The following is a 24470-nucleotide window of genomic DNA, read 5'->3' on the forward strand; positions in this document are numbered from 1 at the left end:
CATTTTTAAAGCTTCACTTTTTAAAAGCTTCATTATACAGCTGCTGTACAAACAGGATTCTCTACTAATCAGCTTCCTGCTCTGCCAATAAAAGAAACATTTCCTGGACCATCATAGCTACCACACCACTCAAACCTATGTAAAAGAAAACTCATTTAGATCACTGAGGTAACATGTTACTGTTATTTTTACATTCACAAATGTATCTCAATGTGGTTTCTTTCTATGGGCTGTGAAGAGAGTGTGTTTGGAGGGGCAGTGAAAGGTGAAAATCTCTCTTTTGCCATGAGGGGAAAAGGTCAGCTGTATGCGAGAAGGAAAAGGTATGGTATTTTTTTCTGTGTATGGCAAGAGGGGAAGAGGAAAGTGTCTATTTCTCTGTACCAATGGGGGAAGGAGGAGGGGGAGGTCTTTGTGCATGTTTGTGCCCCAGGCAGTGGAGGACAGAGGGGGAGGGGAAGTGGAAGACATATCTGTAGCAGTGGGAAAAGGAGAGGTTTGTTTTTACTTCCTTGTGAAAGGGGAGAAAGGAAAGGATGTCTGTCCATCTGCCTACCTATCAGCATTTCATAAACAAATGTACAGCATCCAAAAAGGGTTGAGTGTAGAGAGGAAAGTTCACTAGCTCAATCCTAAACTGGGCAAATGTTCAGATATCTATTTTTGTTGGTACTACAGTTCAAACTGACATTGAATCAAGAATCCTTTTGATTCATGTGATCTCTACAGCACACACAGGAAAATAATAATAAAAAAAATCCCTTGCTCTGTCTTTTTTTCCCCCTATTCAAATTGAGGCTTTTTTGTATGTTTCAGAATCTGCTTTCTGTCAGATGTGTTTTTTGGTAAGACTTTGTCCCTATAAATGTTTCAATTTATTTTCCCCTCTGAAACTCTCACCTTGGCCCCTGGTAGCTGTTTTCTGTCTCCTTGCAGCTGGTGTTTGTCCTGCTCTGCCCCCAGCCCCATTTCTGTTGCCCATTCTTGCCCTCTCCCCACTGCTGTTGTCTTGGCTGATGCTCTCAAGAATGAGGTGGTCTGGATGATGCCTTCTCCCTCCCCCCCATTCCAGTGAGCTGCACCCTCTAAGGTGCAGGCATACCAGGCTTGTGGGTATTGCCCTCTGTGGTGTGGGGATACCAGGCTTTTGAAAGTATCGCCCTCTGCAGTTGGGGGTTACCAGGCTTGGGGGTATTGCCCTCTGCGGTGTGGGGATACCAGGCTTTTGAGGGTATCACCTGCTAAGGTGTGGGCATACCAGGCTTGGGGGCATCACCCTCTGCGGTGACTGAACTGCCTGCCAATGCGAAAGCGGAGGACGAGCTCTCCCCCTCCCAGGAGCCGGCCCTTTCCTTGCCGGCGGGGCTAAAGGAGGGTTTTTGCCCGGCCCGCGGGAGGCAGGACCCGCGCGCCTGCCCCGGCCCCGGCCCAGACACGGGAGGCGGCGGGGCGGGACTGGGCGGAGGGGGTTTCCGAGGTGGGAGTCGGCTCCTCGGCCCTGCACGTGCCAGTCCTCCCCGGGGCGGGGGCGGCGGCGGCGGCGGCGGGGCCGGGCGGGGGTCGCTGCTCCGCCAGGGGGAGGAGAGAGGCGGCGAGGCGGGGCTCGCCCCTCGGCCGGGCGCGGGAGGCGGGTCCGGGCGCGCGGGGATGCGCCGGGGCTGGGGGCGCGGGCGGCCGGGGGCTGTGCCCGGCGGGCCCGGCGCCAGGGGGCTGCGGCGGGGCGTCGCCGAGGCCGCAGCTGCCCGGCCAGGCCGAGCCGCCCGGCGCTGCTGACATGCCGCTCCCCCCGCCGGCGCCGCAGCGGCCATGTTAACCAGGAAGCCCTCCACCAGCGCCGCCGCCGCCTACCCAGTCGGTGAGCAGCGCGGGCCGCCCGGCCCGGCCCCGCGGGGTCTGGGGGGAGGCAACCCGCGGGGCGGGGCGGGGCGGGGCGGGGTCCGTCCCCTCGCGCCGCCGCTCACCGCTTGCTCTCCCCCCGCAGGCCGGGCAGGCGAAAGCGGCCGCCAGCCGCAGCCCTCCCCGGGGCTGGGAGCGCGCACGGCCGCGGGCGCCGGGCCGCCGTCTCCCATCGCGCTGCCGCCGCTCCGGGCCAGCAACGCCGCGCACACGGTGAGAGCCGGGCCGGGCCGGGGCGGGGGGCGCGCTGCAGCCTGGCCGCGGGGAGACACCACTCCCCTCCCCTCGCCCCCGGGGCTCCTGGTTTCAACAAGTCTCGTGCGGGAGCGGGGCAACATCAGCTCACATCTGGGCGCACGGTCAGGGCCGCTGAGAAGCTGCTTTGTTTTTGACCCCCTCCCACCCCTTCATGAATCTGTTTTTAGCAGGGACACATGAGCCCTTCCCTCGCCGCCGCCGGGTGATGTGCCAGGGCTGGGGGCTGGGGTTGGAGGCCTGACCTGAAGGCTGCTCTTTGCTCATTGATGTGTCTCATGAACTGCCTCAGCTCTTTCCCGAAGGAAGGTGGAGGGAGGAGACGGGAGGGGATGGGATGGGGGGGTGGTTAGCTCCCATCCTCGCCCAGTCCTGGCCAATCCACCAGCCATGGGGCTTCCCAAACAAGCTGCTATTTCTGGAGGGGTGGGTCTCCCTCTCCCGGGTGGTGCAAGAGCCCCAAATCACTGCCACGTCCGTCCCTCTGATTGCCTTGTCGATGGCAGAAGGTGTCCTTATGCAGAAGGCAGCGCTCACCCCTGCGTTTTGCTTCAGACTAATGATTGCCCGGTTGGATGCTCACATGCTATCTCTGTAAACATATGGCAGAGCTTTACACTGTAATGTGATTATGTGCTGGTGGAAGGTGAAACTGTCTGCATTCGGATCTCGGCGTTGCAGCGGCTTTCTGCATAGCGTTTGGGATACAGATATCTTACTCCGATCCACTTGCCGTAAGAAGAAGCTTAAGGCTTTCATTTTCCATTTTGTTTTTTTTAATTGAACATTAAATTTAGGATGCTCCATAAGAGAATGACCTGATGTTCTACAAATCAAAGATGGGTCTATGTTCAGCATCAGTATGTTTTACCCACATGCACATACACTCTCTCTCTCCCCCCGCAGACCCCTCTTTCATTTGTAGAATATCAGTTCATTCTCTTATGGAGCATCCTGATATACATAGAAATTCCAGGAACAATTACAGGTTCCTATGGACAAGGTTTATACTTTATCCTATAGTGATGGGCATTATGGTATAGATTTATATTTTTACTGGGCATTAGCTACAGAAATAAATTTGACTGATAATCTGTTCCCAGTTTGAGCACACTGGACCTAATTTAAACAGTATAACTGCTACAAGTGCTATATATATATCATTATATTTTATACATGCCTACACACACACACGCATGTCATATATTTATATCTATATAGCATGTGTATATACTGAAGCTACTTCTGTACAGTACTATATGCCTCTGTAAACACAGAGGCTAAATTTTGTTTGTAGTTAAACAGATGGAGAGCTGGTAAAGTGCTGGCTGAGTTAAAACAATGTGGAGGCAGTTTACATTTTTCTTTTAAAGCAAAATATAAGACATAATAGTAAAAACATAGAAAATAGCCATGCAAGTGTTCTTGCACAGACATGTGCATTCACCCATGGATTTAATTTGGGCTTCATACAGATATAGTAGTCCTCATGTCTATCTCTGCTTGCTGGCCTAGGATCATGGTGTTGATAGTACAGAACCCTGATGGGTTTTTTAGCAGAAAAGGGCAAGCACAATTTTATGGCATTTCAGGTCCCTCTAGCTCTCACTGTTAAAATCTGTGTCTCTGTGATATGCCACTTATTTAGCCTTGAGTACTATTTTAGAAGTATTGCAGGCTGCCTCGCTGAATTTTGCAGGTTGTTATTTTGTGGTTGGTAGAAGATGTGAACATAACTTTTTATGGTAAGAATCAGTTGTGACATCAGAATGGTGGATTGTAACTTTTAAAACCATTTGGATATATTGGTTGCAAGATCATTCTAGGATTTGTAGCTGCAGTGACCTCCCTTAACACTGCCTGACTGAACTCCCTTTAATTTTATTTCCCACCACTTCTTCAAAACAGAGCTGAAAATGGAACTTCTAATTTTTCTTTCTACATTGACTTCCCTCCCTCTGTGCATATACTTACATGGCTCCCATCACCGTAGTTTCTGTACCTCCCACACAGCTAAAAATAAAAATAGCAGTCTCTTTTGCCTTCCCAGCCTTTAGGAAAAATAGCATGTTTAGATATTTGTGTGTGTGTGTGTGCACACATATCTGAAGAACCTGTAGAGGGAAAACCAAGTTGAAGAAATTTATAATGAAAGTGAAGGGGCCCACTGCCATTCTTAACTGCTTACACAGCTGAGTCATATGCTATAGGTTCAACTTCTGTGAAAATCCTGTCTCGTCTTATTAGTCAGCAGGGTCAGACAGGGAGAGGTGCCTTCCCTTAGAAGTTTGTGAACATCAGGACAGAGATATGGCTTCAGTCTCTGTCATCATGGCAACCTGTGTTGCTAAGCAGACAGACTTAGCAGTGTATTGCACCAGGTTGTGTTGGTTAATATGTTTGTTTTTTAAGAGTGTGAGACTATCCTAATCCTTTCCTTCTCCATTTTCATCAATACTTCCACTATTTTTCTGGACACTCAAGCTTGAAAATGTTGGAGGGGTCATTGCAGACTCCTAGTCCTTTTCTCCAAAATCTGTCCTTTTGTATCTGTTCCCTACTTTCAAAATCTTTAGTTCTTGCTTTGTTTGCTGTGAACTTTTTTTTTACTTCAGTCTTCATCTCACATCTCAACCCTTGTATCCACTTTACATGCTGTGGCAAAGATAATCTTTGCCACCTGCTCTGCTCATGTAAATCTCCATCCATCTGTGAGTACCTCTACCAGTGTCTTGTCTCTGTCCTCTGCTTTGCCTACATCTCTCTATTCTTCCTGTTGCACTCACACTTCTGCCCTATACTCTTCCAGTTTCTCTTCCATTATTGCAGTTTTAGTCTCCTCCTGCTGTTTAGGCTGGTAACAACTGCCCTTCTACAGTGCACCAAAAGATTTTGTCATCTTTATTCAAGCCCCTCCTAATATTTCCCTACTTTCAGTTAACTGTCTGTTGCTCACCAGCTTTCATTAACTCATGCTCTTTGGCCTCAACTCCATATCAGACAGTTTAGTTTACATTTCAGTATAATATCCTGAGTTTCTGAGACTCCTGTAATTGAAAGCTTGTGGACATCTATGCTGCAAGTTCTGTTTCTTTCCAGCAGCTGTTTAATCCTATGACTGTTGACAAATACAATAGATGTTTCCTTATTGCTTCCTGCCCCCCTCATAATCAATTGCTTGTGGTGCCACAAGAATGTTGTATTTTTTTAGGGAAATATTTGTGAGATCAGAGGCACTCACAGAACCATCGCTCTTGAGATGAGGTCCTGCTATGACAGTATTTTAAAGCCGTTGCAATGCAAGATCAAAGTTAACTTTTCAAAAAGGAATTTGGAGTGGGATGTGTGCCAGAAGTAATCAGTCCACTCTGGGTGAATTTTGTTACGTTTAATACTGAGAGCAAGCTCTCCAGGGCAAGGACTTTGTCTTCTCATGTGTAAGAAGTATAGTAATTATAGGGTCATTATAACAATGGCACCATATTGCTAGCGTGATAATAAACAGCTATTTTTAGAAGTTATAAACATAGATACACTGTTGAATCCATTTATCCCAGAAAAAAGACCTTCAGCCATATGCACATTATAAATTAAATAAGCTCTGAAGCATGCTACACCTGATACCTATATGCCTGTGGCATGACAGGCACAAAGCAGCTGAAAGCCAAGCACCTGGAACTATCCTAGAGAGCAAAGTATGTTGTGTAACACACTTTCTGGAAGTGTGCTATTTATTGCCTTGGCAAAATGTTCCCTTCCCTAATATTTTTGTCACATCAGACTGACATGTCTTGTTCTACTGAATGTCTTAACAGTTAGAGCCCTTGTTCATCCTTTGTGTGGTGTGCGTGGTCATTTTTTATTAAGATTCATTTCAGGAATCATTTTTTGGCGTTCTGATGACAGCATAAATGGTTGTTTATGTTTTTGATGGACCCGATTGATTGTAAATAATTATAGCTCATCTGTTTGCCTTGGGCAGTTTTCATGAGTACAATTCCTGAAGCTGAATGACTTTAACAAGCAAAGATAAAAAATAATATCCTAGGTATTGATTGCATATAGTTCCTTATTGTTAGGAAATATAATTAATAGATGGAAATACCAAGGTTTATACTGTTTCCTACAGTGATGGACATAACAGAAAATACTGGGATAGAGCTATACGCTTACTGGGCCTTAGCTACTGAAATAAACTTGACTGCTAATCAGTTCCCAGTTTTAGCACACAGGATCCAATTTAAATATAACTGCTACCAGTGCTATAGTAATGATTGTAAAATATTTTTCATTCTAAAATCTTGTCTTGAAACATTTATAACATGCTGGAAAAATGGTTTCTGTATTAATTTTTTCTAAGGGTGTATGTGGATGTTTTTTAACCAGTTTTCTCCCCTTCCATAAAACGAACAAACAAAGTATTAAGCAAAATAGCAGTCACGTTTTCAGAGTTATGAAATAATAGAGAAAACATTTTTACTTAAATTTTCTTCTATAGCTGATTTTCCCAGATAGCTTCAAAAAGTAAATTTTGTGAGTTCAAACTTGGTAGTCACATAAAACCAGTTTTAGTGAGAAATTAATGCTTTGATATTTGAGAAGAAATGAGCTTGAGAAAATGATAAACCTTTATAAATATAAAACTGAGGATGGGCAATAAACCATGATATGAATGTACACGGGTAGAGATATGGCTGTGCAGCTATTTGGTTACAAGAATTTACAAGCTCACCTGTGGAAGCAGAAGCTGATATTTTATAAACATGTTAGGTTTACACATTCGAATCAAATAGTGATGGTGCTTGTGAATATTGCAAGCATTTCAGCACTCAGCTAAGACATGTTAAAGCCCTTTATGTCTCCAAAAGTCCATTAGTTATGGTTCAGGGAACTTACAAGCTTCACTAGTGAATCCAGTGGAGTTTGTAAGCTGCACAAGCTTGGACTTGATAAAATTGTCAGGACCCTTCTGTTTCATTTAGTGGTTGTCCAAAATGCAGCTCAGTGGCGACGTGTAGGAGGTGGCACGTAGGGGCTGCACATGCACCCCCTGACAGCCAGTGTTCCTTGGTTAGGCGACAGGCGGGGGCAGGCAGGAGCACTGGTGCCCCCCCTGCAAGCACTGCTTGAGGAGTGGGAGCACTGTGGCTGTTTCCAGGAGGTCTGTGGTCACTCCCAGCCAGCACAATCAGCTGCGGGGGCACCCCCCGGTTGGCGAGATTAGCTGCTGTAGGCTCCCCTCCCAGTTGGCAAGATTGGCTGCGGTCACTGACTGGTCACTGGGGGGGGGCATGTGCCCCCCTGACTAAGGTGGCACCAGTCGCCCATGCTGCAGCTTGTGACCAACTTTGTGTAACCCAGCTGAAGTGTAGGAGCGATTCTCTTACCCCCACTGGGTGTGTAAGTCCCCCATTATAGGAACAGGGAAATGTCTGCACACCTCTGGAGGGTGATCCTATAATGGGGACACTTATGCATCCAGAGTGGGTAATAAGATCACTATAGCAGGGTAACTTAGGGTACAAACAGGACATTGCCCTTGTGCCACCATAGGTTTTTTTTTGTTGTGGCACAATTTGTGAGCAAACAGATATCCTAGCCCTTTGTCATGCCTCAGGTGCCCAAAAATGTTGCTGGGACCAGAGGTAATCACAGTTTATGATTCTTTAAATGGGAGGACATTTGTTTGCCCATTGTGTACCATGTGAATGCTCTTACACCAGTGACGCTTGCAGATGCATGCCTTGGCAATTCTCTTGCACCACTGATGCTCACAGATACATGCCCTGGGAATTCTCCCACGAGGTATTCTTGTAGTGCATGTATCTCTGCCACTTCTCAGCTCAGGGCCACATCTGTGCAGGGTGAAACCCTGGGAGCAGCATGGGCCCAATCCTGCAGAACAGTGGCCTTGGTGGCATCTGTAGATGCTAGTGAAGTGGATCTGTTCTTCCAGGGCACATCCTGGCACAGCTGATCCCACTCCAAAAACAATATCTATTTATAGACTTGGCCACAAGCTGCCGTTTGCTCATCCACTAGATGAAACAGTTCTGCCCCTATGACCAGAGGCTGAAATGTAGAGGCAAAACCCTGGGGAGACTTCAGTCTTCATCCCTCCAAACTGCTAGGTAGAAGAGCTCTGTGATAGTGTCTCTGTATTCCAGTAGCCTGTGTGAGGGAGGGAAACTCCATCTTATATTTCAGCCTCTGCTTGGTAAGCCTGATAAATCTGAAACCCTCTTTAGGTTATTTAAAGGGAGAATAAGCAGTTTCACACTCTGTAGCTGTGTGACTACTATGTGAGTAGGTTCTCAAGTTGTCTTTCAGCCCCTTCCACTCTGAATATGTCCAGTACTAAATTCTGCTTCCTTACAAGCGTGAGCACAAAATGCATGCATTGATGCTATTTAGGATCAAGTGGGGATACAGAAAACCCAGAAAGTCTTGGTAATTTCTTTCTGCCCCTCATAAAAATTATGAACAGCAGCAGAAGAAACGTTGAAGATTTTTAAAGACCGAGGAAGGCAGAACAACGTTGTCTAAAATTTGAAGTGCTATTTGCAGTCATGCTCATTGGAAAAAGAATCCCTGCTCACTACCAATGGATGGATAAATTAATTTTGTTAAGACCTTTGTACAAGACAAAGACTGTCAATTTGAGGAATGTACAGATTCATCTAATGAAAACTGCGGTGCTTGTTAAATGCAGACAACAATGAACCCGTATCATCTGGGGAATCAAATTAAGAAAATGAAAATGAATTCAAGTTTAGCACTTTAGTCAATAAATTCCAAAAGAGAGGGCAGTGGCTCAGCCTAATTGCCCTTAAATATTATTTCCTATTGTTGTCCTAGCTTGTTGATAATGTGCATCATTAAGTGTCGTTAAATTAATGTGCCAGAAGAAATTTTGATTTCTAGAATTTCTTGGCTTGAGTTTTTTCAACTTGTACATTGCAGCATTTTTGTGCTAGTCATATCAACATAGTCTTCCACATGCATTTAATCTTTATGCTCGTCACCTTCCAGAACAAAGCCAACTCCCATTAAGTGCATTTGGTTCTTGTAACTGCTCTGAGGACTGAAGTCTTCTTTTTGGCTGTGAGAGAAGAAAAGATGGAGAGGAACAGGGCCCTCTTCCAGGAAATGCCAAACAAATATTCTTCAAACTTGACCTGGAGGAATTGCCTTTAGGAGTGACAGGGCACTTAAGTTTCCTTGAAGGCTTAATTCCTGGTGCTTCTGAGATTTCAAACAAGGGAGGCAATTAGTGTCAATATTCTATATATCTTCTCTGTGCTTGAATGTTTCAATCTCCTTTGCTCTGAATGTTAGCATGTCATAACATTTCTTGCGAGATCAATCAAATTTGATTACCCATGCCCAAATGACTTTGCAAATAAACATATGCAGTTGAATCACAGTGATGAAATAAAACAGGTCTGTTGTTAGAGCTGATTCAAAATGGATGCGAAAGAACAGTAAGCTCAGCAGAAACAACTCCCAGGAACTCTGGAGAGTTTCTTTGTTATGCAAACCTCAGATGGACAAACTGAACGGATATGATCAAAAACGTGTAGATAGTGTCTAGGTTTTTCTATTTGGGGAGGAAGGGAGGGCATTGAAGAATGATTTTATTAAAAATGTCTGTCACAACACAGTAAAAACTTTAATAGAATCCGACAGTATGGTATAATCTGCTCTACATGGACAGACTTTCTCATGGGGGAAGTCTGTCATTCTTTTGTAGTTAAACAGCAGACTTTTCATTGCCTGAAATCGGAACCCATTCTAGTTATTTGTGAATTTAGTTTTAGCACATTTTTTAAACGATTAGTGAAGTAGTCTTTTTCTTTGGTTGCAAGAAGAGAAAATGAGAATCGGATGCAAGTGTTCTTACTCTGGCTAGGTTCTTCTGCATAATAGTTTCAGTGAACTTGTGTGAGTGATTTGGCATCAATATTGCAGCTGGTATATCAGGTAGAGAGACAGCAGTAGAATTCTTCTCAGACTTGTGTAAGACCAAGTTGAAAGAAAGGAGGGTTGTTTGTATAATGATAACATGTGGCCCCAGCCACCAGTGGTACTCCGTTTTGTCCAGAGCGATGCTGTACAAACATCTAGCAGGAGACATTCTGCACCCTGAACAGGTTGCATTTGAAATAAGTAGGCCAAGAATAGAAGAAAGGAAAGATTTTCTCCCATTTTATCAATAGGGAACTGAGACACAAAAATATTTAAATGCCTTTCCTATGTTTACACAGGAAATATGTAACGGAGCCGGAAAGTCAGTGGACAGGGATATAGGAGATATATTGAAAAAAATATCTCTTTCCTATTAGTGGCAAAAACTCTAAGATGTTCTTGGTAACACTTGACCATCAAGACATTCATTGGGTCATTTTTATCCAAAACATTAATGGGAGAGAGGGTAATTGGCCAAAGATGACACTCTTATTTTGCATATTTCCTGCCAGTATACTATCCAAGATATGCTAAGAAGACGACCCTGTATTCTAGTTTGAAAAATATTTTGAATTGAATCAAATAGTGAGCTGCCAAGTTGTTTACAGTCCGTGACTTGGTATCACAGTTGTGAAGTTACCTTAAAAAACTGATGCGCTGGTGATTTTTTTTTTTTTTTGTTCCTGTATTTGTAAATGCATCTTCAGCACTGGTCAGTCCCACAGCTATAGCTTCACTTACTTTCTTGTGAATTCTTTGCAGTAAATTCATGTAGAAAATTCAGGCCCCATATAGTCGTACCTAATATTTTTAAGTTTCCCACATATGGTCAAGGAGCCAAGAGAATGAGTTTAAATTCCTAAGACCTGTTTTTTATTAATGCCAAGCACCTACAGCATGTACACATGAGAGCATTCAAAGTTGTGACTATTCACACTTGTTAGGTTAGGCCCTAAGAGCCAGACTAGCTCCTTGTGTAACTATTGACTGTTACCACCGTTAGAATCCATAGCTTCAATAAAGCTTAGTTTTATTACTCTGTTATTCTCAGATTCATATGTGTTCCCTCATTGGCTTCAGTGAATTACACAAAGGATAAATGTAAGTTTAAAAAGTTACAGAAAAATTATTTTTATTTTAAAGATTGAAATTTATACATGAATTTAATGTGTTTAAAACTGCTGCAATCCTTTCTTAGGGACAGAATAACTATTCTCTGCATAGAATAAATAAGGAATTCTAATGATATATATTTAGGTGACAAGTGTATGCTTGCATATTGTTTGCTTCTCCTTACAAAATGTGGTAATGCACACTAGTTGTTTTCACCCTTCAGTGCTTCAGGTCTTTTATTGTTTGAGATCACTGAATGCTCATGTTTGGTCCATAATCAAAACTAGAAAACCAGACCTATTTTCTAAATTACAGAAGTATCAGAGTGTGTTTTCTTTTTTTCTCTCTGTACCATGGCTATTACTCCATGCTACCTAAGTGCTATTGTAATAGGCCTCGGTTTGCCAAAGTGCTTAAGCATACACTTAGGTCTAGTGACTAAAAGCTTTGCTGAAAGAAGGCTGTGGCATTTCCATGTGTTAAACTTAGTTTCTTGGATTATTATAACTTCCAGATTCTTTCTTTTTTTTAAATGTCAAAGCATATTCCTTGTAGCTTAAAATTATATGTAGCAGCTGGTTTCCTACCGCAGGCCTGCCCAGCCAGTGGCCCATAGACCCCTGCAGCTGCCCTTCTCACGGGTGGTTTGGGTTGGGGAGTCGTGTGTGCTGCCAACACTGCCCATGTGCCAGGGAAGGGGGATTCTGCAGGGCCATGTCATGCCCATATGGTAGGAAATGTGGGGGACTTCCTGGGGGAAGGGGGGTGGGGGAGGGGCTGTACACGACCTGAAGATGGAAAGTCCTGTCCTATACCAGATTTTGACTTACAATCCTAATTATTATGAATTTATACTGAAAGGGAACAGAAAGAGCCTTATCAGTAGACTTGCTGGCAGGCATAATGTGAATCCCAAGCTTAAGTCAAACTGCTACTTGTATTCTGTAGCATCAGGTTTAATTTCCCTCTAGCGTACTTCTTGATATGACTGGACTGTTGCCATACAGATAGCCCAGAGAAATAATTAGCTCATGGTACTACCACATCTTTGCTGCAAACCTTTAATTTAAATAGTTGTGAGAGTGAGGAAATAATTGAGATAGGGAATCTTGCAAATGCAGCCAGTATTGAAAACATCATGATATATTGATCATATATTAACCTAACTATAGACAAATGACTTTTAGAAAAATGGTTAGTAGAAATAATTCTGACATAGTGGGGTGGAAGCATTGGGAGTTTTGGAAGTCTGGATCCTTCAGTTCTATATTCTTCTTTTTAATTGGAAATGTATTGTTTTGAATTTTAGGCTGGAGGCAATAAGCACACAATGAATGAGCACCTACATGTTGGTAGCCACGGCCAGATCCAGGTTCAGCAGCTGTTCGAAGACAATAGCAACAAGAGGACAGTTCTAACGACACAACCAAATGGACTTACAACAGTAGGCAAATCTGGATTGCCAGTGGTTCAGGACAGACAGCTGGATAGTGCTCACAGGCGACAGGGGAGCTCCAGCTCTTTAAAATCTACAGATGGAACAGGGAAGGTAAAAGCCTCCCCTATGACACCAGAGCAAGCAATGAAGCAATACATGCAAAAATTATCAGCCTTTGAACACCATGAAATTTTCAACTACCCTGAAATATACTTTTTGGGTCCAAATGCAAAGAAACGGCAAGGCGTGATTGGTGGGCCAAACAATGGTGGATATGACGATGACCAGGGGTCTTACGTGCAAGTACCCCATGATCATATTGCATACAGGTATGAAGTCCTGAAAGTGATAGGGAAAGGAAGCTTTGGGCAAGTTGTGAAAGCCTATGATCACAAGATACATCAGCATGTGGCATTAAAAATGGTGAGAAATGAAAAACGTTTCCACCGCCAAGCTGCGGAAGAAATCCGAATTTTGGAGCATCTAAGGAAGCAAGATAAGGATAACAACATGAATGTCATTCATATGTTGGAAAACTTCACATTCCGCAACCATATCTGCATGACATTTGAGTTGCTGAGTATGAATCTTTATGAGCTAATAAAGAAAAACAAATTTCAGGGCTTCAGCCTGCCTTTGGTTCGCAAGTTTGCCCACTCAATTCTACAGTGCTTGGATGCTTTGCACAAAAATAGAATCATTCACTGTGACCTTAAACCAGAGAACATTCTCTTGAAGCAGCAGGGTAGAAGTGGTATTAAGGTTATTGATTTTGGCTCTAGTTGTTATGAACATCAGCGTGTCTACACTTACATTCAGTCACGGTTTTACCGTGCTCCAGAAGTGATCCTTGGTGCTCGTTATGGGATGCCTATTGATATGTGGAGCTTAGGTTGCATTCTAGCAGAGCTTCTAACAGGTTATCCACTCTTGCCTGGAGAAGATGAAGGGGACCAGCTGGCTTGTATGATAGAGCTGTTGGGCATGCCCTCCCAAAAACTGCTAGATTCATCCAAACGAGCCAAAAACTTTGTAAGCTCTAAGGGTTATCCCCGTTATTGTACTGTTACAACTTTGTCTGATGGTTCTGTAGTACTCAATGGTGGCCGTTCCCGGAGGGGAAAATTGCGTGGCCCACCAGAGAGCAGAGAGTGGGGGAATGCATTAAAGGGATGTGATGATCCCCTCTTCCTTGACTTTTTAAAACAGTGTTTAGAATGGGATCCTGCTATACGTATGACGCCCAGCCAGGCTTTACGTCATCCCTGGCTTAGGAGACGTTTGCCAAAGCCTCCAACTGGGGAGAAGACATCGACAAAAAGAATAACGGAGAGCACTGGTGCTATAACGTCAATTTCCAAGTTACCTCCAACTTCAAGCTCAGCTTCAAAACTGAGGACTAATTTGGCTCAGATGACAGATGCCAATGGGAATATTCAGCAGAGAACAGTGTTGCCAAAACTCGTTAGCTGAGTTTGAAAAACCCCACTGCTGGTTATACAAGAGATACTACATGGCTGAGCCTTATTCATATGAAGTAGCTCAGATTTCTATTTTTATTTGCTCAATAACTATTCATTTGTATCTTTCAAGCACTCATTTTAAATGTAAGAAATGTTGATTTTCTTTTTATAAAATATGGGGACGATGCTTTAAGTTTTGTACTTCTTTTTAAAAATGTTTGTCTTCTAAAGTACAATTAGCCTTACTGTAATTAGTGTGGCACGGTAATAAACATCAGTGGCAGGCCACTGGTTACAACTTGACTGTCATGCATTACAGCGTGGCATCAAAGATGTTAACCTTTCTTTCCATGGTTTGGATTAGTTTTCCTTTAGGATAATTTTGTAATTCTCTTCCATACTTACCCCCAATGATGATGGCCCCAATCTGGCAAAAAATGAACTTGTGCTTGTCTTTGGTTTGCTTGGTTTGTTTGAGATTACTCATCTGAGTAGTTTGACACCTGTGTAAGCACTTTCAGAATTGAGGCCATAGCATCTAATATTGTCATTTTCTCCATGATGTTTTGAGGAAGCTGAGACTTCATAATGATACAGCCACATCCTAGAGAATTTTTAAAAAATGAGACATAATGTTAATGATTAAAACAAATGTGCAGGCATCAGTGCAAAAAAAAGTTGCTGGGACTAAGAATACCTTATTAGCATTCATACCCTGTATTAAAAGGAGAGGAACAGACAGTGGGAGGATGAATGAGGGTGGGATTGTATGTGTTCCTCTAAATCTTAATAAGACAGATGAGCCACTTTGAAGAAATGTAAAGGAAAATGTTTTGCACTTAATTTCAGGTGTACAGCCAACATCGCTCACTTTTGGTTTCTTTCTTTTTTTTTTTTTTTTTCCCTCCTATTTTCTCCTCTCTGCTTAAGTGAAGCCAGGGCTCGCTACATCATATTTGCAGTTGTTGTCACCTTTATACTGTACCTCCCAGACTGTTAATGCTACATAGGTTTCACAGATATTTTTTCCAGACAATCTCTAGTTGATGGATTATGACCTCATTGGTACATTGTAACCTTCTGATCAAATCTGTATGCAAGGACAAAACACTATTTGCTCTTCTAGAGAACTACCATGTGAAGATTGTTAAATCTTAGCATGTTAATTGCATCCTTTGTGGATGACATCAGCTTAATTGGTGGAATAGTTGGTACATCTCTAAGGGAGAAACATCAAGGGAAAGTTTAAGTGATTTGAATTAATCTTTAGCATGATAGCTGAAGAGAACCTTGAAGGAACAGTAGAGATTTATGTATATATGTGTGTGTGTGTGTGTGTGTGTGTGTGTGTGTGTGTGTGTGTGTGTACACGTGTGCACACACATGTATGTGTTTTAATTGCACTCATGGAAAGAAGGTGGTCCTAATCAAGGGATGAGAACCAGGATTAAGTAAGAATTACTGTGCAGTGCAACATATTTTTGAATAAAGCAGTTTGAAACGTAAAATCAGTATTAAATCATATGCAGTGATAATAATCTACATTGGATTGTGAAGGACAGGCAAAGGGAATTTTAAGGAAAGGGAAGGGTTTGTGGATGTTAGAATGAGCGACCTTAGGATGGATTTCATAAAACTTCAATAACTTTATTATAAACAATGTTTATGTGCACAGACTTCACTACGTTACTTCTAAAAATTATTAAAAATACTTAAAGCACGGTCCCCAGAGAGGCTAAGAAAGTTTCCGGTTAAATTCTCTTACATATTCATTGAGATTTTCACTTAAAACTTAAATTGCTCTTAATTATTTTAAATTAACTTAAAATTCTGGGGGTGCGATAGTAATAAGAAAAGATAGAACTCTCAGGAAACATACAACTGTTTGCCAAAAAGTCAATACATAAAGAAACCCCAAAAATAATTTGTGAAAAAGGATGATGTTTATTAATTGCTAACTTTAACACTAGAGCTTTGATAAACTAATGTTCTTACTATTTTTTTAAATTATAGTTCCCTGTCCCAGTGTTAAATGTACACAATTTTATACAGTGTGTGTAAGTGCAATATGTAAGCTTATATGGAATCATGTTCAAAACTGAGATACAATAATACAACTAAAATAAAAGTGGCATTGTAATCCAAATATCCATTAATTTATGATTGGTAATTTCTAGGTCTAGAAAATAGACTTCTAGGCCTATTAGCTTTCTTATAAAAAAAAAAAAATTAGATTCTTATGATAACTATATTTTTCTGCAGTAACTGGGATTCCCCCTCTACCATTAGCTGTTTAGGAAATTCACAAATGTTAAAGCATGAAGATTGCATTATATTAGGGAAGGCAATAGTTTTCCCCATCACATTTTAAATTGAAGATTGATTTCTGTTCCTGGTTTCAGTGTAAATGTAAAGAGAAAACATTTATAACATCGTTCATGGGTCATTAATAGGCTAAAACCACTACATTTTCTGTTTCATGTAACCAGTTCTTAAATGCCAATAATGCATTTGTGATTGACTTTATTCATGAATGCTACCGGAAACTTTTAGGCCAAAATATAGTGTGCAGAGCTATTTTTTTAACCCAATGCATTGAAACTTCAACTATACCTAAAGAAGCAGCTATGTTATGGTTTTTAGTGATCTAGCTGCTTTTTATTGTAGCTTATTTCTAAATGTAAAAAGAAGGAAAAAGGAAAAGGATGTTGCTTTGATGTGATTTTTATTATAAGGGCTCTGATAATTAGGCGCATAGAAGTTGGCTTGGAAACAGTGCTTAGTCTCACATGTAACCATTGTCTAGGGATGTCTGAGCTATTTTCAGATTTTAGTAATAGCACAGTGTTGTCTTGTCTTTGGTTGCAGTCTCCTTTGGCTCAGTTTCTTGCACCACTGGAGTGTTCATTACCACTTAAGTGTTTTGGAACAACAAAGTGATGCAAGATGTGTAGATTAACAATAGAGGATAAATTGTGCCCTTGGTGTTAACAATGTGCCTTTTGTTATAAATGCCATGTTGTAGGGCATGCATTGTGGCCTCTTTAACCCTTTGAATACTAGATAGTGAGGATGAAATCTATTTTTAAATGCTCTACCTGTCTTAAAAACATCCTGTACTTTTTCAAGGCCTTAATAGATACCATAAGGCAATCATACTACTATGCTCGATAGAACACTCTATTCTTGTAGTAACTTCCATGTTGCTTAAAGGGGTTAAAGATGGCACTTCCTCATTGGTTGTACCTTAACATCAGACTGTTTTTTTTTTTAAATAAATTTTTGTTATGATAACACTAGACAGAAATCAACTGTATTTGTAAAAATTTACCTCAAACCATTTAATTTTATAGTGTGATTTAATCCCAGGGCATTTGGTATGAACCAAAGTGCATTCCTTTTATATGTGCCTGGCTCTAATAAAGGTGGCCAGGGATTTTTACAATTTGGGTGCAAGGCACTTAAGCCACTTTTAACTTGGTAGGTGGTGTGGAGTTCTAAATGACTCCCGGAGAATGTTAAAACACTTTAGGCATAAGTAGCATTGGGCAATATTAGAATCTTTAAGAAAAGTGTGTATTATTTGCTACTCTCCATTTGGAAATGTATATATTTTTTTCCATCAATGATGTTTCCAATAAGTAGGAAAAGAACACTTTGTTCCATGTTGGTAAAGATTTTAATATTGCCCAACATACTGCTCCGGTAGCATTTAAATAAAATATACATTTGTGAATTATTGTTTCTAGGGGCTTGTACATCTCTGCTACGAATTGTAATTAAAATCTCAGCTCAACTGCTACAACTATGTCTAAGCAGTAGCTTGGGTTTTTATTGAGCAACGACTTAGACACGTGACTGTAATATGCTGCAACTGTGTGTACTGAAAACGTGAAAAACGATTGAATGTTGACTGTGTATATATGTATGTATAATTTTCTGTGAGATGCTGCTGTCGCCACTTAACATTAAAGATGTTGTAGTGGATTTTAATCCTAGTGGCCAGTTTTATGATACTGTATGTATTGTACAGCTGATGACAGGAGTAAGACTGTTTTAGTGAATATTTGTTACATTTTGTTGTTGTGGCCAGAGATCATTTCAGAATAAAACTTTATGTCCTACTTTACTACTTTCCACTGCAGTTTGGATTTTGTTTGATCATACAGGTCCCTCAGATTGTTGGCATTTCTTAACTAGGTAAAGCCTGATGGTATACACCTTGAAGTTAATAACAAAGTTCCTTGTACAGTAACCAGGGATGCAGTACAAAGCTTCAAATGCTTAGTGAGATTTGTATGTAATGAGATTTATATTTAAAATGCTTACATATACAGTATGTACATATTGATGGATGCAGCCTGTTTGGTTCATTTATGTTTAGACAATATCTAAAGGACAAGACAGGTCCATCAGTAGCTATTAAGAGTCAGGGATATATCCTCTAACCTCCCCAAATCAATGATAGTTGATGGCAGAGAGGGTATAACAGGGCTTGGTTTACATTAGATATGCCCTGTACATATTCTTTCCCAATCCTTCTTCTTTGGCAATCCCTCACAGTCAAGGATGAATGCCTTCCATGATTGTATTATCTGCATGTCCAAAGATGGCTGATGAGGATTTATCAGCCATCTCACTTATCCCAATAAAGCACCTCCTCCTTGCCACGGTTGGAGACAGGATACTAGTCTAAATGGACATTTGGTCTGACTCAGTATGTCTTTTGTGTTCTTATTGTAACCTTTGAATGTTGCTCAAATGTTTCTTGGCCTGAGTTTTCTAATGTTCATCTTACACGCCAGAGCATAATTTTTCTTTATTCTTTTAAACATCAAGTTGTTGCTACACTTCGAAGGAAACAGATCTTCAGTAAGAGTATATAAGGAAGACAGGATTTAGTTTTCAGTTTCTTTTAAAATAAAAAAAAAATATATTTTTTTATTGTCAAAAATCTTTTATTGAAATCAAGCACTTGTACTATCTTTTCATTCAAACTCCTGTAAATGAGACCCCTAATTGAGGAACTGGTCAACATGACAACCAAAGCAATATTGATACTTGCTCTCCAGTATTTGGCAGAGTGACAGGTAAACAGACCATATTGTCAATATTAAATAGGTTCATTGGACTAAATTCTGCTTGCAGTAAAGTTGGAATAAGTCCAGAATTTAAACTTCATTATTTAACACCAGATTCTGTGGGTCCCAATTATATTTTATTGGCTACATTTTCTTCCCAGTTATGCCAATTCAGATCTAGAGGATCTTCCCTGAAGAATCACACTTCACAGTGCTCTTTTTTCAACATGGATGGGGAATTTCTGCAACAGATTTATGTAGTTTCTTTAGGAAGGCCCTGCCTTCTTAGATATGTACGTACTGATGATAAAGCAAGTATGCGTTCCCACATTTTTAGCTAACTAAGAGTGAAAATAAATCTTTGTAAATAAAAAACAAACATATCCATCGTATTTTCTGAGTTCAAGACAGATCCTGAATAAGGATCTGTTATGCTGTATAAGGATAACCTCTCTGTGGCTATTCCTTTCTTCGCAGTATTTCTCTTGGCCAGATAATCATGATGTTCTATCATGACTGAAAGCTAAAGAATTAGTGATCCAAATAAAGAATATGAAGAGCATAAATATTTAAAATATGATACAGACTAATATTCCTCAGTGGCACTGCTTCTTTCCTTTTAAATCCCTTTCAGGCTTTCATTTTTAAGACCTTTTTTCCGTATAGAGTTGTTGCTTATCATATCTGAAAACATGAGCAGGCAAGCTTCTGATTTGTTGAGGCAGCTGTGGGTGCAAGGCACTTAAGCCACTTTCTATGAGAAGGGATTGAATGTGCAAAAACCAGACAATTATGGGGGAAAAGGCAGTTTGAGGTAAGTGTTTCCTAGAGTGAGGAATGTGCTATAACAAATTATTTTGATTTCACTGAAGGATCAAGTAAGATGAGAATATGGTACTGAGAAAGGAGTCACTTAAAAGTTATTTAAAGTGTTTGAAAACTATTTAGGACTAATTTACTACAGTCCAAAAGTGTCTTTAAAATCAGTGTCACTATTCTCTTTTGTAGCTTGTCATTCTAAACTCTGCTAATTAAAAGATAGCTTTCAGCTGTGATTTTTATGCCAAACTCTTACATCTTTAAAGCAAAATTGTAACAATGTTATAATTGCTATTCATGTAATGGGAAGAAAAGAAAAATATTTGTTCTTTAGTTTCAAGTACTGTATAACCGTGACATCAAATGATAGAGAGGAAAGAAAGAAGAAGAGCTAGTGGATGTGGATTCTGTTGCCAGCTCTGTCAAAGACTTTCCCCTTGCTCTGGAAAATCCACTACTTGGTATGTTTGAAAGTTGATTTTGTTAATCAGCTGAGAGAAGCTTGTAGTGTTGAGAACTTCCTCCATTTGATCACTAAAATGGCTCCTTAATGCTTAATGCCCAAGCCTAAGAGTACAAGCTGAGTCTATCAACTTCTGCTTTACAAGAAGAAATAATGTTCTAAGGCCAGGCTGAATTCTAAAGCTTATGTCTAGAGGAGTTTTTAAGAGCCAACTATATGCCTTGGCATCCTGATAAAATGGGTCATTTACAATACAGAAAACAAGATGACTTAATTTTTGGCAAACCCTCTTTACAGCCTCCAAAAGTTAAGATGTGTTCACAGGTATCTCTGCAGAGACATCATAGAACGTCCTTGAGTATAAAATGGAACATGGAGTGCTCTAGACTAGAATGAGCATGCCAATGCTTCTTGCCCAACAGCAAGAGTTTTTCTGTGTATGTGCTATGAGCAATTCAGTCTGCCTCAGGATGCAAATGAAGATTTTTATATGAAAAAATACAGGGTTGCAATAAGGAAAATTCCATTTATATATAAAGTGGCAGAGTGGTTAGTGATTGGGATTCATGAACTCCTAAGATTTGTTACACCTACTGGCAACTGATTTAGACCCTGATTCTGCAGGCTCTTCTGCATTGCTACAACTGCACACCTAGTGCTTTCACTGGGTTTCTCCATTGGGAGAGGTGTCCATCTGCACAGAGCAACTGCAAGTTAAATAGCGCGAGGACCTGATCCCATAAAGAATTCAGTACGTGCCTAAATTTATGCACTGTCAGTAGTTCCTTTAGGCTTAAAAAAGACTCCTCACAGCATGTGGAATTAATCATGTGGGTAAGCCTCTGTATGACTCAAACCTTAGTCATGCGGCCTTTGGCAAGTCACTTATGCTAGCATTTTCTGACTTAGGTGCCTAACTTTACATAAGTGAACTAATTTTCACACCCACTGGTTGCCTTCACTGTGGCATGCATGGAGGTGCCTACCTTTGCACACACATTTGAAATGTTGACCCTAATTTCTCTGTCACTGTTTCTCCATCTGTAAAGTGGGCTTACTATTTACCTATAGATGAGTAGCTAGAGAACTCTGAAGTTATACATTGCTATCATAGTAGCAAGCAATCACAGGAATGGCAGGATTAGTAACAATCACTTGTTCATGTTCTTAGTTAAGTCCCTTTCTGTGATTTGAAAAAAACCTGTCTGAGATGTAGCTATTCTGTGCATGGTCTTCAAATATGGCAGGACCCCAAGAATTCATTTTCCTGCAGTACAATTTTTTTTACTGTTGCCACCAGTGTAAGAGCACTCTTAGAATACAAGATAACACGAGGCACTGGCTTTATACAAGGTAGCTTATGCTGTGCTGCAACCCTCAGCATAGTGGACATATAGTGGGTTTGGAGGCCAAAGGAACATGGCTTGATGTCATAGTTAGGGGCTAGGCAGACAAGGTTCCTTGGGTGAATTTGATATCTTTTATTAGACCAACCCAAATGGTTGAAGAATAGTTATTAAGCAAGCTTTCGGGTTAAAAAACCCTTCGTCAGGCTAAGGAAGCTTCAGCAGTTGGTGTGTGCTCTTCCTGGATGGAATGAAAAGTAAAGAAGCCAGGGGCTGGGCTGGGGAGTCAGTTGTCAGGCAGATTATAATGTATCAAAAATCCAATGCCTATGTTTCGTCCATGATCTCTAGTATCCAGCAGGTTGATGAAATGGAGCTCGTAGGCTCATCTCTGGGAAGTGTTGTGTAAGTTTCCCTTGAGGATCAGGACTGAGAGATTGGAGAGAGAGTGGCCCTCCTGTGAGAAATGTGCCCCCACCGGTAACTGGGTGTTTCTGTCTTTGATAGATTTCCAGTGTGCATTCATTCTGGTGCTCAGTTGTTGTTTGGTTTCTCCTACATATCTTCCATCAGGGCATTTGGTGCATTGGACGAGGTATATCACATTTCTGGAGGTGCAGTTGTAAGATCCAGGGATGCTGATGGCTCTGTTGTGGGGTGTAGTAATTGTGGGGGTGGTGGAGATGTGTTGGCAGGTTTTGCATTTCTTGTCATGGCACGGTCTGGATCCTTTTGGTGTGTTCTGGGCTTGAGGAAGTTTGCTTCTGGTGACGAGGTTGGCGAGGTTCAGTGCTTGTTTGAAGGCTAGGATGGGTGGCTCTGGGAAGATCTTTTTAAGAATAGGGTCTCTGCCTAGTATGGGTTGCAATTTTTTGAGGATTTTCCGTACAGGTTCAGGGGAGGGGTGATACATCATAACCAGCGGTGTGCGGTTTGTGGGTGTTTTTCTTCTGTACTGCGGCAGTTCTTCACGTGGTATCCGGGTGGCTCTTTCAAACGTGCGATCTACCTCTCTGGAGGAGTGTCCTTGCTGGGTGAAAGCCTTTTTAAGATTGGTGAGGTGGCAATCCTGGGTGTTTTCTTCAGTACAAATGCGGTGGTATCTGAGGGCTTGGCTATATATCACAGCTTTTTTGGTGTGTTTCGGGTGATTGCTGGTTCTGTGCAGATATGTATGTTGGTCTGTGGGTTTCTTGTATACTGTGGTCTGTATTTTACCCTTCTGGATACTGATCATTGTGTCTAAAAAGGAGATGTTGGTGCTGGAGTAGTCTAAAGAAAGTCGGATGGAGGGATGGTGATTGCTGAATTTCTGGTGGAACTCAATCAGAGATTGCAGGTTTTCAGTCCAAATGATGAAGATGTCATCATGTATCTTAAGTATAGCAAGGGTTTGATGGTGCAGTTCTTAAGGAAGTCTTCTTCCAGGTGGCTTATAAAAAGGTTGGCATACTGGGGCCATTTTAGTGCCCATAGCTGTTCCCATCATCTGGAGGAAGTGTTGATTATTAAAAGTGAAATTGTTGTGTGTGAGGATGAAGTGTATAAGCTCAGTAATATCTTTGGGTCTGTATTCTGGGTTGTAATCTTGTTCCTGTAGATATGCAAGGCAGGCTTGGATGCCATCCTGGTGTGGGATGTTGGTATATAGGCTAGTAACGTCCATGGTGGCCAGGAGTGCGTTGCTGGGAAGGTGGTCTATGTTTTTAAGTTTCTGTAGAAAGTCTGTAGTGTCTTGTACAAAACTTGCTCTGTGGGTGACAAGCGGTTTTAGGATGGATTCAACAAAACCTGATATTTCCTCAGTTAGGGTCCCATGGTTGGATATGATACGTCTGCCAGGGTTCCCTTGTTTGTGGATTTTAGGGAGCATGTAAAAAGTCCCCGGGTTAGATAGCGGGGGGATCAAGGTCTGTAGTTTTTCTTGTAGTCTTGATGGAAATGATTTGATGGTATTGTTGAGTTTTTTGGTGAAAAGGGGAGTAGGATCTTCTTGTACTTCTTTGTAGTAGGTGGTATCAGAGAGCTGTCTGTTGGCTTCCTTTATGTAATCCTCATGGTTTAGGATGACTATGGCTCCTCCTGTATCTGCTGGTTTTATTACTATTTGGTGGTTACATCTTAGAGATTCTATTGCCTTTTTCTCTGGTAGAGAGAGGTTGTTATGGTGGTGTGTGTTGCTGATTATTTCATTGTTCATTCTTTCCCTGAAGCAGTCAATGTAGCGGTCAAGGTTAGGGTTTCGTCCACTGCGAGGTGTCCAATCTGATGTTTTTTTGGGCTTTTTGGCGTTGATCCTTTCCTGAATGTTGTCAGAGGATGAGTTGTTGTTGGGAGTGGGTTCAGTTTGGTCGTGGAAATATTCTTTGAGGCACAGGTGTCGGAAGAATTCTTCTAGTTCTCCACATTGAAGTGTTTTATTAGGGTGTTTTTCTGGACAGAAATTAGGGGCTGTAATGCATAGTGCTGTGGGGATTTGCGGCAACTTTTCCACCCATAAAAGCAGCTACCTTATCTTAGATCCCGGGCATGACTAAAGTTATGTCTATAATCCTATTGAAGGTTGTTCCCAGGCTTGCCTTTAAATCAAACCTGCTGACCATCTATATTACAAATCCCTTAGTTCCT

The 24470-nt window shown here is 41.4% G+C and overlaps 1 protein-coding gene across 4 annotated transcripts; it reads left to right on the forward strand.

Annotated features, from left to right (window-relative positions):
- Positions 1-1708: 1708 nt before the first annotated feature.
- DYRK2 (dual specificity tyrosine phosphorylation regulated kinase 2) lies at positions 1709-18262 on the forward strand. Of its 4 annotated transcripts, none has more exons than XM_059726072.1 (3): positions 1709-1855; positions 1982-2109; positions 12542-18262. In XM_059726072.1, the coding sequence occupies exons 1-3, from the start codon at positions 1807-1809 to the stop codon at positions 14141-14143; spliced, it is 1779 nt and encodes a 592-aa protein (XP_059582055.1). In that variant the 5' UTR covers positions 1709-1806; the 3' UTR covers positions 14144-18262. The 4 variants fall into 4 exon arrangements, with proteins under 4 accessions (XP_059582055.1, XP_059582056.1, XP_019348824.1 ...); XM_019493279.2 differs by lacking the exon at positions 1709-1855 and adding an exon at positions 11171-11220 and having other exon boundaries at positions 2033-2109; XM_059726073.1 differs by lacking the exon at positions 1982-2109 and having other exon boundaries at positions 1794-1855.
- The last annotated feature ends 6208 nt before the right edge of the window (positions 18263-24470 follow it).

This window comes from Alligator mississippiensis, chromosome 4 (assembly GCF_030867095.1).
Source record: "Alligator mississippiensis isolate rAllMis1 chromosome 4, rAllMis1, whole genome shotgun sequence".
NCBI classification, from domain to species: domain Eukaryota; kingdom Metazoa; phylum Chordata; order Crocodylia; family Alligatoridae; genus Alligator; species Alligator mississippiensis.

Bases quoted from the DNA above. Each gene is read 5' to 3' on its own strand.
- DYRK2 (XM_059726072.1), top strand. From the start codon at position 1,807: ATGTTAACCAGGAAGCCCTCCACCAGCGCCGCCGCCGCCTACCCAGTC. The intron at 1,856-1,981 runs GTGAGCAGCGCG...CTCCCCCCGCAG, and splicing joins CGCCGCCGCCTACCCAGTCG to GCCGGGCAGGCGAAAGCGGC. The intron at 2,110-12,541 runs GTGAGAGCCGGG...TTTGAATTTTAG, and splicing joins CCAGCAACGCCGCGCACACG to GCTGGAGGCAATAAGCACAC.